We start from the raw sequence: 16,051 nt of genomic DNA on the forward strand, positions 1-16,051 counted from the left end.
TTCTTCTCATCTCTGTGAAGTGGAGGACAGCCACTGTAGATACCTCACTCTCTAAATTTCACTAACGGCTGAGATGGGAGTTTGGATGATCTATTTATTCAAAGATAGGTCCTTTAAGAGCTGGCATTACTAAAATGCTCTTTGTGTGTTTTATAAATTTCATCTTAACCATTCAAGTTCCTTAAAGGAGATACCAAAAGCATTCCCAGTAGAGTAAAGTAATTGCACAGATTATAATTTTTAGCCAGTCATAAAAAATATGCACATTCTTAGTCTAAGGGAGCTGCTTTCATTTCAGGAAAATGAAACTGAAGTTGCAATTCCTTTCTTCCCCCAAATTAGAAACGATTTCAGATTTAGATTAATTTTTTTAGTATAGCATGCAAGGATAAAGCTGTACGATGCTTCTGAATGTTAATGGGAGGCATAACGATATTTCTGTGCATTGTGCTAAAAAATTCTCCCTTAGTTTTTGCTTGTATGCACCTATATTTTATTTGGTGGGACATACTACAGAATTAAGAGCTGAATAAAAGTAAATATTATATAGCAATACCAGAAATAATAAGTTCTGTCATTTTGCTAATCCTCCTCTCCCAGGAATAGCAAAGAATGAATTTACATTAGTAAACACTAACAAGAATTCATTACTGCCCTCACAAGAGGCTTGGAGAAAATGAAAGAATGTGGTGTACTGAAAAGGAAAGATGAGCAAAGGCTCCTTACTGTCTTGCTGGAGTTACAGCCAGGTTAATACAAAGGAAGGATTCTCACACTATTATTGACTGCATTCAGTTTCAAGAAAATCACGTTTGAGTAGAGATAGCGTAGTCAATAGCAGACAGTGTTATAACTGGAAAAGTAATTAGAACATCAAAATTTTAATTTCATTTCTAGTTATGTACCAAGTAAGCGTAGTTGTTCCTTTGGGCAAGGAATCATGCAAGTGATATTATCACAGAATACCCTGGAACCAAAGACGGACCATGAGAAATGTTGCACTCAAATCATTACTAGTCAAAATGAAACTAGTGCCATAAAATCTTGAGGGCACACCTCATATATTCTTAAAATGCTTGCCCTGGGGAGTCATCTCAGTGTGGTTCTCCTTCTTGTGGACACAACTGATTGCATACAATTAGTCATTTAAGATAAGCCAACAGGGTATGATGTGGTGTCATAAAAAGGCTCAAAACCCAGCTTATTCAAAGCTGACTCACTGAGTTATTGAGGCTGTCCACTGTCTATTCTGTTCAAGTTCTGGTTGACTAACTCAGAACTCTTCTTGGTTTTAGGATTCACAAACATTCTTTGTATTGCTTTTCCTGTAATGCTGCTTCGTGTATACAACATGTATTTCAAGAACAGCCCAGGCAATTCTATTATTCACCCCAGTAGGCAACTCAGTGCATTCCCATTTTCTGTATTTTCTAGTGTTTGCTGTCTCACAAAGACCTTATCTCTTGCTTTATCAAACCTCTCGATTTTGTATATGGTGGTTTATTTTGCTTAATGAAAGTAGCATAGATATTTTTGAGCCCATTAATTTTTTAATTCCCAGGACAATCTAGTCTACAGTTGGTACACACTAGATATTCAAAAATGCGTTCTCAGTGAAAAGTTCAGCAACCTGACTGCTTTCTGTCTGGCACAAACAGGGAGCTGTTCTCTGGACAGCCACTCTGAAATGCACAGACTTTTCCTTTAGGATATGGTGGTTTTCACTGAATACTGGGCAATTATTGCTGACTCTACTCTGGGCAGAAAATTACCAGCATTGGAGTCTGATACCAATCTTCTGGTCCCGAACTCCAGTTAGTTTAAATCTTGGTCAATAATGCTAAATTTAGCACGCACTGTTTGCTTGGGCAGCATAAGAAGACTTCCATTTGGAGTAAGAGGTGAGTGTAGTGGCCAGAACCCTTCCCTAGGCAGCAAGACAACTCACATACATTAATTAATTCAATTTGATTCCTTCTGAAATGTTGTGAAGAGACTGTACCATAGAGTGGTCCCTCCGCTTTGAGTAATTCAGGCTATGATGCCAGGACCAATGATGCATATTTAGATAGCCTGTTCATAGACCCCATTGGCTTCGTGAAGACCCTTACGCAGAATTCATGTCCCCAGGTTGCTGTAATTCTGAGGAGGGCTAGGCTGCGCTCTGGACCTGTCTCATTGAAAACATGGGCACGCATTAATTTAAAGTTTCATCTGCAGTATCTTAAGTTCACCATTTTAAAGGTGTCTGTCAGAATTTGATACCACGCGAGGGGAAAAATCACCCTGCAGAAAGCCTTTCTGCCCTTCCCCACGCAATGTCCCTGGTGTTTGGCCCTTGAGATATTTGTATTTTATTAATGAAAATAGAAGCAGAAGCATTTTGGCATTGCGACACCACAAAAATAGGAAAGGTCATCAGTCAGTTGAAAAGAAATTTGCATGCCATTCCGTCTGTTCAGTTTTCTGTTTTCATAGTGAAATAGCGTGGCGTGGTCACTGCTAATTAATATATCTGTTGGCAAGGCTGCATTAAATGGAGCCAAGAAAAATGAAATGACAGGAAAACAGTGTGAAGAGCAGGGGGGAAAGAATACCCCCACTCTCAAACCAGTAAGATTCTGCTTTTCAGCTGGGAGAACTGCTATTAGATTGGGTAATTGTTTTTTCCACCGAAATGAAGATTCAGGTGGTAAAGAGAGCTGACTCACGGAAGACGATAACATTGCACTGTGTTTGCAGCCTGTTAGAGTTGAACACACACAATCTGTGTTGTTTTTTCCCCTTCCTTTTTCTATTTTATAAGTAGTAATATCTGAAGCTGTCCCCAATGGCAGTCTGCATGTGGGGGGTAAAATCTAGAATTCCCTAATTTCTCCTGTTTTCTAATAAAAGCTATTACTGTACAAATGTAGATTCCCCCCCTGCCCCCCTTATTTTAAATTGGAGTATTTTTAAAGGGTGCTTTTTGGTGTAGCCTCTGAAAGTTGGGGTCCCCTGGTGATCGCGATCACAGTCTCACTGAAAGCACTTGGGGTTTTTTTGACACCAAATTAATATTCTCATCACTAAGTGTGAAGTAAAGATTTGACAATAGAGCAGCTTCCTCTTTGTTAAAAACTTGCAAAGAGTTTCAGAGTTGAAAGGCTGAGTAAATCTTTATATCTGAGGAGGTAAGCTTAGTGTTATTTCTTGTTTTTAACAGCGCTGTACTGGCGAGCTGCAAGCTGTCTGAACATTGGAGAGAGACCCTTTGGGAGCTCCGTTGGTTTTCAGCAAGTCTTTGCATGCAGTGTGTTTGTACTAGCTGAAGACAGCGCATGGCTCTCTAAATAATTTACAAGTTGATTAATAGACTCACATGGGTATAATTAGAAGAGGGAGAGACAGCAGCTACAGTAACGGGTACAGTGCTTGGGGGAACTAGAGACTTTATTTTTTTTAAAGAAACTTTCTAGGGTGCTGGGCGTTTGAAGATAAGTTGGGAAGAGCTCAGTGCCTCTTCCCTTTTGAAGTGGAAATAGGACAGTTTGAATCCGTCGAGTTTAATTTTTCACAAGCTTTAGGGGCCCTGCAGTGCAACTCCCTTTTTATTATTGAAAAAAACTCTCCATTTTTCTTTCATTTTTCACACACATGCACACACAGGCACACACGCACACACAGAGCCCAAATAGTAGCTAATAAACAAATTGATTTTCTACTTCATTTAAGTTAGTTTTATAACAACGATATATGTTCACCTATATATGCGCCTCAATCACAAATATACTGTGTAAAGCTACAGAGATATTTATGAATATACCATAGTTTAATGTATGCATTTTTAAGAAACCTTCACCTCTGTTTGACAATGCTTTTGAAGTAGCTCCATTTTTCAAGTCAAACTTTTGACTTTTCCTCTGGGACTGCTACAAAGGGGGTTTTTTATGGAAAATAGGTAGCAGTTTTTTTTCCTACTATGATAAAATTGGTGGTCAAGAGAACAAAATAAAATTTAAATATTTTTTTTCTGTTTTAGGTGTCCATATTTTAATAAAAGATGCAAAGTTGTAGAATAGGAAGTTTTATATGAAGGCATGGAGACAGTAGGTTGTCATCTTCTTGCCTGAATTTTACTTTTTTGGTGTGTTGAATCACTACAATATGATACATTACAGTCCCCTTTTCCTTTATTTGACAATCTAGAATATATTTTTCTTTATTCTATACAACGTGCAACAATCGAAATTGCTGTATCTGGCCAGCAGATATTCAGCGCTGAAGTAACACTGGGGAGACTCAGCCCAGAAAGACATTTTTAAAGGCCACCCTATTTAAGAGTTAAAAACAAAACAAACCAACAAAACCCACTCAAAAAGCCAACCCTAGAAGCCAGACAAGACATAATAAAGGTGATTTTTATTTAAGAGTCTAGTGCAATTGTTTTCTGGAGCAATTCTGGTAATCAGTGGATATGGTCCTGCCTATATAAATTTTGCCAGTCTCCTGGTTTTGCAGCAATATTCACCATTATTATTGTTACTGGAGTATCGCTAGTCCAATATTGGGCATCATAGCTCACGGGGTACAGCTGGCGGAGTCTGTGGGTTTGGGTGAGGGAGGGGGTAAAGCAGGCTGTAAGTTAAGGCGTATCAGACGGCCCCAGTTCCCATTTTTGGTCAGCAGGCATCACTGTGCGCTGCCGAAGTGCCCCAGACCCTCTCGGGTTTGAGTGATGCTGTGGCCCTTGGCCATACAGAGCCTCATGCTTGTCAGGGGCTTTTAAACAGCAAAGCACAACATAAATGCTAAGTAGTAGTATTTTCTATTTATTTTGGTCTTTATTGCTGATATTAATTGTTAACAAACTTAGAGATGGGGCGTTTCCTTTCCTGGCACTCTTCTTGCAGCACGAGCTCCTCAGCAAAGGCTGGGACTTCAATTCTGTTTGGAGTTTGGGATGGGGAAATCACATGCGTTTTTTATAAGACACAGGAAGGAAAAGCATGTTGCCTGTTGTCAGCATATGGTCTTTGGGGTTTAACATCAAATTCTGGCCTTGGCTCTGTTTCACTGGGTGCCATACACACAGAATCAGGATACTGTATAAAACAGACTTTTTTATGACAAGCAAAACATTTAATAGCTCTTGCGTATCACGTCACATTTTTGAATGTCCCTTTAACATAGCTGGTAGGTGTCAGGAGGAGCACCAAGGGGAGAGACAGGACTGGGCAGCTGATGCCACCGTTGGGGACCCGGAGTGCGCGCTGGCACCAGGCATTGCTGGTAGGGGATGGCAAACCCCTAAATGTCCTGTCTTCTCATCGCTTGGTGACTCAGTATTTGGTAGAGAAAGCCAAGATGGTTTTCACCATGTTTATGAGGCCAAATTTATTCTCTTTTTTTTTTGTCACTATCAAAAAGGGTTTTGTAGGCCAAATTCTGCCCTGTCACAAACGTTCTTTGGTGGAGTTGAACTAGTTTAAAAATAAGGAGGAAATAAGGAACCTGGTTGATAATGGAGACGATGCGTTAGCAGGGTTAGAACTGCGGTTGCTCTCTTCGCCTAGCTGTATTCTCTCTGCAGAAGCTGAAGGAGTAAAAAGAAGTAGCGCAAATATACATTTTGTTACTAGTTTCGGAAACTTTCAGGTTCGAAACATCCCTGTGAGGTAATTCAGAGTAGCTTTTGTCTCACAGGTGAGTAAAGTGAGGCAGAAAACCTAACTCAACCGGAGCCGCGCCACGATCAGTGAGCGAGCGTGGATGGGAGCCCGGGCGTGGGGATCTTGACCTCAGCGTCAGCCCACTAGGTCATCCCGTGACTCACGGATAGCCTGCGCCATTAGGCAAGCGCACGCAGGCACCGACAGCATCCCAGAGGCTATTTTTAGGGGAAAAAAGCTTTTTGTGTTTGTATGCTGGATACTCGGTCTGGACTGAATTTCCATCGCTGAATCTGAAGATGCCACTAACAGGTAAAGCAGTGCAAGGGGCTGGAATCTTATCTAGGCACTAAATGTGACCAGATGTAGATTCCTGAATCCTGATCGCTGTGAGAGAGCGTGACGTGCTCCTTGAACATGCATCTCCGAAAGCCTTGAGTTATCACGTATCATTTGATCGATGATTTGGGGTTGCACCTGCTTTAGAAATGTCATCATTTCCTCTTTAATACAGCTAACTCCAATTTTAAATGACTAAAAACCTTCAGGAAAAAAAAAAGGGTTCTAATATCTTTGAAGAAACAAAAATACTTAGAATGTGGAAACGAAATGTTTTACCATAGTATTTATTTTACCGTATTAAAATAGTTACTCCGATTCCCTCGGGAAGCCGTTCTCCGCAGGGCTGCGGACGCGGGACGAGCGAGCGGAGGCGGTGCCCGGGGAAGCGCTCCGGCACACGGAACCGCCCCGGCAGCCGCCCGTCCCGCCGCTTGCGCCGCCGCCCCCCCCGCACTTTGCCGCCCTCTCCTACCTTCAGCCACCGCACCCGGCAGCCGCTTTCGGGCGTGCCGGGGCCGCCCGGGGCGGAGGAGGACCGCGGAGGGGCCGGAGCCCTCTCCCTGGCCGTGAATTCCCGAGACCTCGGCCGCGCAGAGCCCTGCCGCAGCGGCTGCCGCCGCCCCGCGCTGCCCGCCGCGCCCGGCAGGTGGCGGTAGAGAACAGCCAATGGGGGCCGGGGCGGGGCCGGGGCGGGGCCGGGGCGGGGCCAGCCCGCCGCCGTGGGGGAGGGGGGAGGCTCCCCTCCGCCTTGCAGCATCGCAGCAAAACGGGCCCTTTTCCTCCCGCCGCCCCCCGGTTGCATTGAAGGCATGCTCGGATTATTATTTATTATTATTTCCAGTAAGCAAAACTGGCTGATGCTATGGAAGCGTAGCGTTTATGGAAAAAGAGCTCGTTGTCACAAGTCTGGTGCAAAGGTTGGACTAGATGATCCCTGAGGGCCCTTCCAACCTGTGATTCTGTGATTCTGGTGCGCTGGCAGGATTAAATGAAAATGTTCCTCAACCTGCTTGATGGGAAATCGCTGTTAAATCGTTTTCAAACACATTAAAAACAAATTGATACAGTCTCTGAGGTCCTTATTGGGGTAAGGAAATAGCATAAATCTCTGAAAGATCCAAATAAAATGTCCCATTGTGAATAATCAGGAGTTTATACAGTAATAAGATAAGCAAACCTCATGCTTTGCTAAATTTAGGATTGACAGGACAATCCAGGAAAGTAGCCTTTGGCAGTAGCTTATACTCAGGGCAAGATGTTAACTGTCAAGCACTGGGATCAAGCCTCAGGCATCCGAATTAGCTGTGAAAGTCTTCAGAGCCAGCTAAAAAAAAATCTCCAAGAGAACGATAAAGGGTAAATGGACAATATTGTCAAAAGGACCTTAATCTTTTTACAGCACAAAGCTGACAGAATTCATATCTGCAAATACATTTACGTTGTACTTAGAATCAAGGTCTTATAGATTAGAAGTGAGTCAATACCATTCAGAAGTCTGTTTTAAAAGGAAATCTATAGAGGAGGTATCAATTCGAATATGATAATTGTATAGCTTGGAGCGCTGGCAGCACCGAAGCTATTGGAGAATTGTGCCCTGCAACCTCTCAAGTAGTGTCTCTGCCTGTCAGGCTGTGCCTTTAATGTTCTGTTACTTTTGTCTTGAGCAGATGGTATGATTTTGTCAACTGATTGCCCGATATGGTTTTCTATTAGTCCTGCAGATCTATGGGTTGGGGAAGGGCCAATAAGCCACACTTTTTGTGAGAAGTGCCTTATACTTGTAAAAACCTTTGAAGCTCTGGGAAGTAAATTTATTCTTTAAATGGTCTACTGGAAGGTGCTGGTTGACAGCTCTGGAGACGGAAAATCTCCAGGTGCCCTAGACCAGAACACAGTAGTTCCAGCATGAGCAGCAGCACTTGAAGCCTCTTGTTCCCTGCACCCTTCCTGATCATACCCTTGAATTGATTGGATCACTTCTTCGGCCTGCAGCTGCTCACTCAGCTGCGTGGTCTAGACCATTAACATGGTCGAGAGAAGCTGGGAGATAAAGGAGATACGGTGTGTGGTATTGATGTTAGGCAAGAAGGTACACATGAATGAATTACATTTCTATATGGGGCTGGTTGTGGCCTCATTCCACCATGGGTACCGATTCAGAGATTTGCCGTGACCTTGGTCCACGGCTCTGTACGGCGCTCTGAGCACAGGGTATCCTGGAGCTCAGCAGCTCTGCAGCACTACTTCCAAGGGGTGACTTTTACTCCTGTACCTTGATTTTTCACCTTAATAGAGATGTGCTTCCACATCACCTAATCTGGATATCTCTTTGTAGCACATTGTAATTTTTACAAGAAACTTATCTTTGGACTTCTCTAATGATAAAGTAAAACCTCTCTAGAGCCTCATTCCCCTGACTTTCAGAGTTGGAAACTCACACAAGCTTATGTTGAAAAGGAATTGATTATTCAAAGCTCTTGTGCTTCATAATCTACTTAAAACATGTAGATTGACTGTCTCATCAGAAAAGCTCTAAATTTTACTTCGCTATATAGCCCGTTGGGTCATGTGCTTAAGGCCAGGAGACCTCTGGCTAGTTACTTACAGGCTGTGTGCCCCTCCAATTACAGGTTATTAATTTGCCTTACATTCAAGAGACAGTTCCACATGAGTGAAAAGGAATACCATACTGCTGAGTTCTTCGTTACCTACTCTGTCTGTACCACAGCAAAATAAGAATAATACTGATTTCTTTCTTCCTTTTTTCTCCCTTTTTTTTTTTTTTGTCTCTTTCCCCTCTGGTCTGTGGAAGATGTTTTACAGTTTTAATGCAGCTGTTTTAAGTGTGACTGTTCCTGTTCAAGGGCAGCTGATATACTTTGTAATGCCATTGAACAGCCAACAAGCGATGTTCCCCTATTGTGTTGAAGTGATAGGTATGTTTGCTAATCAAGAGGAGAGCAGAGCTTGCTGTCTGACATGTTTATGTTTTATTTCTCACCGTCAAGCTTTAGAGGGAGGCACAGAAAATATGTAAGCATCTATATTATTCAGTGATGTATATATGTACATGAGCATACAAACAATCTAAAGTGTGTTGCTGATATCTTCTAGTCAGTCATCGCTGAATGTAGCAAGTGTCAGGGTCACCACATATCCCCAGTATTACTCAAAAAACCCCAACCTGGCATCCCGTTAGATAAGTTGTTAATTAATCGTCACTACATCTTGTTAGATTTTTTTTTTCCCCTCTTGCGATTGCTTCAGTTTGGTTCAAAAATAGTGACCAAATAGTGACAAAGTCGACCATCAGAATTCACAGAAGGCCTTTGGGAAGTGATCAGATCGAGGAAATGCTGCCTGGTTCCCATCAAAACTGCTTTTTAATTTTCTTGTAGGCTGTAATGTTTATCCTTCCCATACGCAGGATGGAAGCAATTTGGCCCCTGGAACTGGAGAATCTCCTACAATCTGCTGGAAGCTCAGCAGCACAGTACACCGCCTTCTTTCTCTGTGCCATTGCTGGGCTTTCAGCCTCTTCCACGATTCCCTCTTCATCTCACAGGGATGTCAGCTCTAGCAGAATCCTACCTTAGTGCAGTTTTACTCTTGGGTTTCATACGAATCCCTTGCAAAACTGTCTTTAATCATTCTTTAAATGTTTCTGAGAACCCGTGTAATTTGGCATCTTTGTAAATCCACGTTAATGATTCCAGTAGAAATCATAATAAAATAACATGCATCAAGACAGAAGGTTTAGTGCTGTAACCAGAAATTCAAGACTACCAGGAAAATCCCACTGGTCTTTGTATGGAATATATTTGAGGGAAAGAGAAGGTAGGATTTTTTTTCTTTCTTCCTACCAAGATGTCCTGGGTTTGTGTGAGTTCCTGCAGCCTGGAGGGTAGGGAGAACTGCCCTGCAAAGAGCACTGAAATTTTCCTGCTATCCCCTCTATGCCTGCCTGCAGCTCAGGTCTTAGGTATCATCTGTCTAATAACATTTCTGCCTGCTGCTGCACTGTTGTATAGTTATTTTTATGAATCCCATTTTTAACAGAATGCCTAGTTTTGCATTGTCATTTTGCTCTCTGTCAAGTGTCTGGTTTTATTCCATTCTTCTCTTTTAGCAGATGGGGAATATTACTCTCCTCAACATGATTTTTTTTTTATAATGTGAAGTGGGTATCCTCAATTAATAAACTAATCTGTTTTCAAATTAATTCCCCGCTGTTTTCCTCCCTTTTTACTGGTACATTGAATCCTAAGTGCAATTCTGTTAACTCAGTAATTTGATTATTTAAAGGAGAAGTAATGAATTTCATGATAGAGATGTAAGTCTTTAGGAAATGTTAAATTTCAGGAAGCAAATGGATTCTCTTACTGCGGTTTAAAACCTGCCTGTACCCAGGGTATAAATGTACACTGATAATAATAGACTCTACTAAAACACAGGTACATTCCTGTCAGCTAGTCCTAAAGCGAATTGCATTGTTAGAAATCTGACGCACATGCTCTCCTACCAGCACTGGTATTCTTGTATGCAGATGCGGTGGCAGGGTGAGTATCAAAACATCAACATTCCATGATGTGGAGTTATGTAGCATTTTTTATTCCTTGTTTCCAGTAGAGGCAACAGTGTATTAGACATACTGCGCAAATAAAGAGAAGGGACTCTCATTGCTTCTTGAAAACTGTTTTGGCTGCTCTTTTGGGAAGTAGCTTGAGGTGGTTTTGCTGACCATTCTTTGGGGTTATTTGACACTAAACCCACACATTGCAAGAGTCCTTGAGATATTTATAGTCAGTCTTGTTGAACCTGATCATTTAATTTTTCTGTAAAAAGAAATAAAAATTACAAGATACATAGGTTTAAGTATCTTGACTGAAATATTTTACTTCAAGGAGGCTATAGTGAAAATATACAGGATACCTCCTTACCACTGTGTCCCATTAAATAGAATTTTACAAGCTGCATAGTAATTGTAATCCCAATCAGTATCTTGGTGATGTTCTCTCTTGCCCTAAAGAAAAATAATAACAGAGGAAAGAGAACTTTTGTCTCAAAAATTAGGGAGTCATCAATGCAGTAATTACAGTAGTTGAAATACATTTTGGAAATTTATTTTCAGTTATAAAAGCTTCAAGCCTTTGGGCAAATTGGAGAAATATCGCATCTAGCCTGCCGTGGCAGAACCATTGTAATCTGCTAAATTAAATAGAGAATGCTACGAAATTTGTTCGCTGTTTTAGGATTTCTTTTACACAACTCAGGTAATTATTTTTGCATTTTGATAAGATTATGTCACACACTTCATTGTGACATCAGCCCGGTACGGCTGAGAGAAAACGTACATTGCAAAATTATGTAGGTATCAGTTTTTACCACACACTTTCATTTAGTCCTACAGTTCCTTATGAGTTTGGGGGTTCCATGACAGCACAGTAAATATGCAAAGTCAACAGTAACTCCTCTCTCCAAAATCTGTCCATCATAAACAGGAACAACTCTGTGTGGTTTAGTTCCTGCAGCAGTCTAACCAGAAAAAGTAGTTTGTATCCTCCTTGGCTGCCGACTCGGCATATGAAATAAATGCCATCTTTTTAATCCTTTGCAGTCCCAGACAACCTCGTTATGAAGATCCTGGCAGAACGCCTAAATGCACTAGACTGCATGACCAATGGTTGGGTGCTTTGTGGCTTCCCAAGAGACATAGAGCAGGGAGAACAGCTGCAAAAATCACATATTATTCCAAACAGGTAAGATATAAATTTAGCGATCATGATATTACATATATGAAAATTTTGTTTATGGAAAGATATGGGTCTTTACTGACATTGAATAGCCTGTTGCATCTTATTTATTTATTCTTTCCTTAGCTAGAAAAGGGGTCTTGCTCCTGGAGAGTAGGAAATAGAGCAGTGGCCTTACAAATCCTCCAGATGGCCAAACTGTAGGAGAGAGAAGAGGTTTGTTCTTCTGGTTATTTGTTTGAGTTGCCTCTAAAGGCAAACCATAAGAAATGGATTAAAGTTTGGATTATATCAGAAGGTGTATTTTATTTGCAGCAGGAGGGAGGATCTACATCTTCTTTCTTTAGCGTTGGCATAATATCATGGAAATATATTAGTATTGCGAGGAGCTCATTATGAGACTTTTGGGTTTTGTGAAATAATTAAAAACAACATGAGAATTATATTTTATTTGAGCTATAATGAAGTGTTCAGAAATGCAATATAAGAGAAATGAGCATCAAAAGAGAACTGTTATGAATGCCAGGCAAATAAAGTGGAGTTACTCTTTACAGCTGGTTCAGAGGTGGTATGGATTTGAAATGCTGGTGTACTCATCAAAGCTGAGAGGCTTCTCTGTTCTCCTCCAGGGGTTCCTGGTTCTCTCCATACCCCTGGCTGACACAGTGGCCACTCCAAAGGCATACACTGGAAAATTGTAGTCTTTATGCTTCCAGAAAGCTTATTCTTATCTAAAAACTAGTAGTGGATAAGGTAAATTACCCACATAATTATCTAAGTTGGCAAAGTTACTCTTCTCTGTCTTCTGTGTGGCCGCCCTCGATCACCTCCCCGCTCCCGTACATGGTATAGTGGAAAGATGTAAAAGGGTAAGACTGTGTTGGAGAGACGTGCTGGTTTTGGCTGGGGTAGAGTTAATTTTCCCTTTGGGTCAGGCTGGCTTACTTGCCGATGGTGGGATGGGTGAGAGAACTGGAAGGGTAAAAGCGAGAAAACTCGTGGGTTGAGATCAAGACAGTTTAACAGGCAAAGCAAAAGCCGCGCACCCAGGCAAAGCAAAGCAAGGGACTCCTTCACCCCTCCCCGCGGCAGGGGGTGCTCAGCCATCCCCAGGGAAGCAGGGCTCCATCACGCCTAACGGGGACTGGGGAAGGCAAACGCCATCGCCCCGAGCGTCCCCCCTTCCTCCTCCCTCCCCAGCTCCGTGTGCTGAGCGTGACGCCGTGTGGTGTGGGACATCCCTGGGGTCAGCTGGGGTCACTGTCCCGGCCGTGTCCCCCCCAGCCCCTTGTGCCCCCCAGCCCCTCGCTGCTGGGGTGGGTGAGGGGCAGGAAAGGCCTTGGCTCTGCGCAAGCCCTGCTCGGCAGGAGCGAAACCACCCCTAGGTTATCAGCGCTGTTCCCAGCACAGATCCAAACCACAGCCCTGTACTAGCTACTATGAGGAAAATTAACTCTATCCCAGCCAAAATCAGCACAAGAGGGAAAAGAGAAGTGAAAATGGAGGGAGCTAGCAGTCACACCATCAAGGTTTAAAAATGAAAGTATGTGAAAACAGCAGTAGCTTTGTTTATTAAAAGTAAGACAAAATACATCTTAAACAGGAATGCCTTTCATGAAAAAAAGGGAGAAAGAGTCTTGAAACTTAGGCTAGATTCACTTAAATAACATTTCCAATGGATTATTCTTCATGTGTGTTTAGAGAGTAGGTCCTGAGTTCCTAAACACGCACCTGAGTACCTGAGATCAGTGTGAATACTCACGTGTGCGCTATGTGCTCCCTTACAGGATTGAGACCTCATCAGGTGAGGAAGAACAACTCATTATTAAATTGTACGTGTGGAAATTTGGCACCGATCCATTTGCTCAGCTTTCATTTTCTTTAAAGAGCTCTGCACATTGAATTCTGAGTTAAGAATTTGGCCCCTACTATTTTATCCAGGGTTTGAAGTAAGGGACAAAAATAGACATCACGCTACCTGATTGATTTTGGAGCTGATATTTTCCATGAAACTGAAGTAGCGGGTATGTAAGGGAGGGAGGGTGATTATAAACAAAAGGACATATTGCAGCATAGGATAGCAGGGCAGTAATTCAGTTTCAGTTGTGATGCTAGTTATAAAACACTATCTGCAGAGGTGGTATTTCTGACATCAGGAGAAAAACCTGATAGAATTATAGCCTTGAAATCAATCTGGGAATAGGATGCAGAAATCTATAAATCATATGCAGAACAATCTACAAAGTCTCATTTTTAGGAGGGCTCTGTTGATGAAATTAGATTAAAATAAATTTACATATATATCAAGTTTATTATTAAAATCTAGTCACATCAGTAAACAAAATTATTTGTGAAAGAGTATGTTACTCTGTGTTTTGAACTCAAAGTAGACCTCTTTGGCCGATCAGAACACAGAGTTATTGTCTGCTTGTCAAGTCATAAATCTATTCCTTAGAGCTAATAAATGGTTAGTGTTCAAATACTATGTTTTATCTGACTCCCACCTCATAAAGCTAGTACACATAATACTAAATTATACAGCATTGAGCAGGATCAGTCTCCTGACTCCTCCATCTTATGGAAAGAAAAACAAACCTAGTAATTGATGGTAGAAAAGAAGGAAAATAAAGTTATTTGAAAACAAACAAAATGGGCTATAAAGTTTGTTAAAATGTAACAGTAAAAAAAACTCATACAGCATCAGCCACTGCATCCAAAGAGCTGCCCTGGAACAAAAAGGAAAATAATTCATTTTCCACTGAAAAAGTAAGGTACAGGGTTTTCTTTAAATTAGAATTTGCAGTAGAGCAAAGGCTTGCTTACAGACTGGTACAGGAAAACCTGCCTGCATCAGACAAAACCTGTCTGCCAAAGAACTGCTCTTTCTGTACTCAAAGAAGACATGCATTGCTTTCTATGTTCCTCCCTATGAAGCAGTTACTGCTTAAGTGGACAGGATCCTAATCGTATTGAACTGCAGCAGCCTTTAGGGCAAATAAGAAGCTGAATCTATCAGTGGTCTCTCAGCTATCTAGTAAAAGAACGCCATTAACCGCTTAGTGCCTACAGTAAGTGGGAATCCAAATACAGTTACAGGTGGGCATCTGAAGCTCAGAACTACTAGCACAAAGGACTGAATTTAGTTCCTCATCCAAATGAGTGTAAATGGGTATTTTAGCTTTTTTTATTGTTAATGGTTGAACAACAATAGGAGATAAAGAATATAGTCATGGGTAGTTCTAACATACAGAAAACTCTATTTAATAGCTATCAAAATCTTTCTTATCCCCTTCTGCTCTCTCCCAAACTTACAGTTAAAATAAGATACAGCAGCAACAGTGTCATCTGGTACATATCTCATGTCATTAGCTTCAGCTGGTTCATGACCAGCTGTCTGCTGGTTCCAGGCCAGCTTAAGGCAATCAGCAGTTTAAGGATTCCCTGAGCCAGAGGGTCATCTGGACAACTGTCTAATAGCCCGTTTTCTTTGACTCTTTTTCAACACGCTGTTCTTTTGGCCTCCACCAAATCGTATGGAAAGGAGTTTTTCTTTTTCACTGGGTGCCGTATGAAAATACCTCACAGTGTTTTTTCCCCGGCTCCTTTCTTGTATTGAAACACAGTTGTAAGCATTCCCTGTTCATGCTCTCCTAACGCTCCTGACTTTATAAGCCTCTTGTATATGCCTGTTCAGCCATCTCTTTCCCAGGCAAAGAACCTTGGTCTGGTTATTCTTTCCTTTCCAAAAAGTCACTTCACTCTTCTGATCATCCTGTCCCCCTGTTCTCTACCTTCTCTAGTTAATCCAGCTGGCTCTTTTCTGAGGTGGGACAACCAGAATTGCATTCCGTTGTGAGGGTAGCCCTGTGTACTGGGTCTAGATACATTACCACAAACATTTTTTTAGTTTGATCTTAACTCCGTTACTCATAACTGCTGATATTTGTTTAGATGTTACTGTGAAAGATTTTGGAAGGGTGTCGTGTGTGTATAAACTGTGGTAACTGTACAGTGTCTCCTTCATTGAAAATATACTGAAAAATCACAGTGCGTTACAAATCTCCTTTGACTGTGTACAAACTCAGCAAGGAGGCTAAAGACCCTTTAGCTCAAGATCTCTGTAGTTAAAATTGGAGCCAGGTTTGTGTTAGAGTTCTCCTCAGGCTGATAAAGAAAACCCTTCCATCTGTGCCAATGGGCTCTGCTGCTAAGAGCGTCCTGGGATTCCCAGTTCCTCTGCTCCAGCATTTCCTTGGGTTTTTTTCATCTGATCTGAATCCAGGGTCGATCGGTTTACATTTCAGT

General features: G+C 41.7%; 1 protein-coding gene across 2 annotated transcripts in view; it reads left to right on the forward strand.

The window, feature by feature from the left end:
• Positions 1–16,051, forward strand: part of AK8 (adenylate kinase 8) — a 72,943-nt gene that overhangs the window by 31,875 nt on the left and 25,017 nt on the right. For both annotated transcript variants that reach the window (XM_064468799.1, XM_064468800.1), the window contains one exon: positions 11,611–11,752. In XM_064468799.1, the coding sequence (XP_064324869.1) occupies positions 11,611–11,752 (142 nt within the window). The remainder of the gene's footprint in view (positions 1–11,610; positions 11,753–16,051) is intronic.

This window comes from Phalacrocorax carbo, chromosome 18 (genome assembly GCF_963921805.1).
Source record: "Phalacrocorax carbo chromosome 18, bPhaCar2.1, whole genome shotgun sequence".
In the NCBI taxonomy this organism is placed as follows: Eukaryota; Metazoa; Chordata; class Aves; order Suliformes; family Phalacrocoracidae; genus Phalacrocorax; species Phalacrocorax carbo.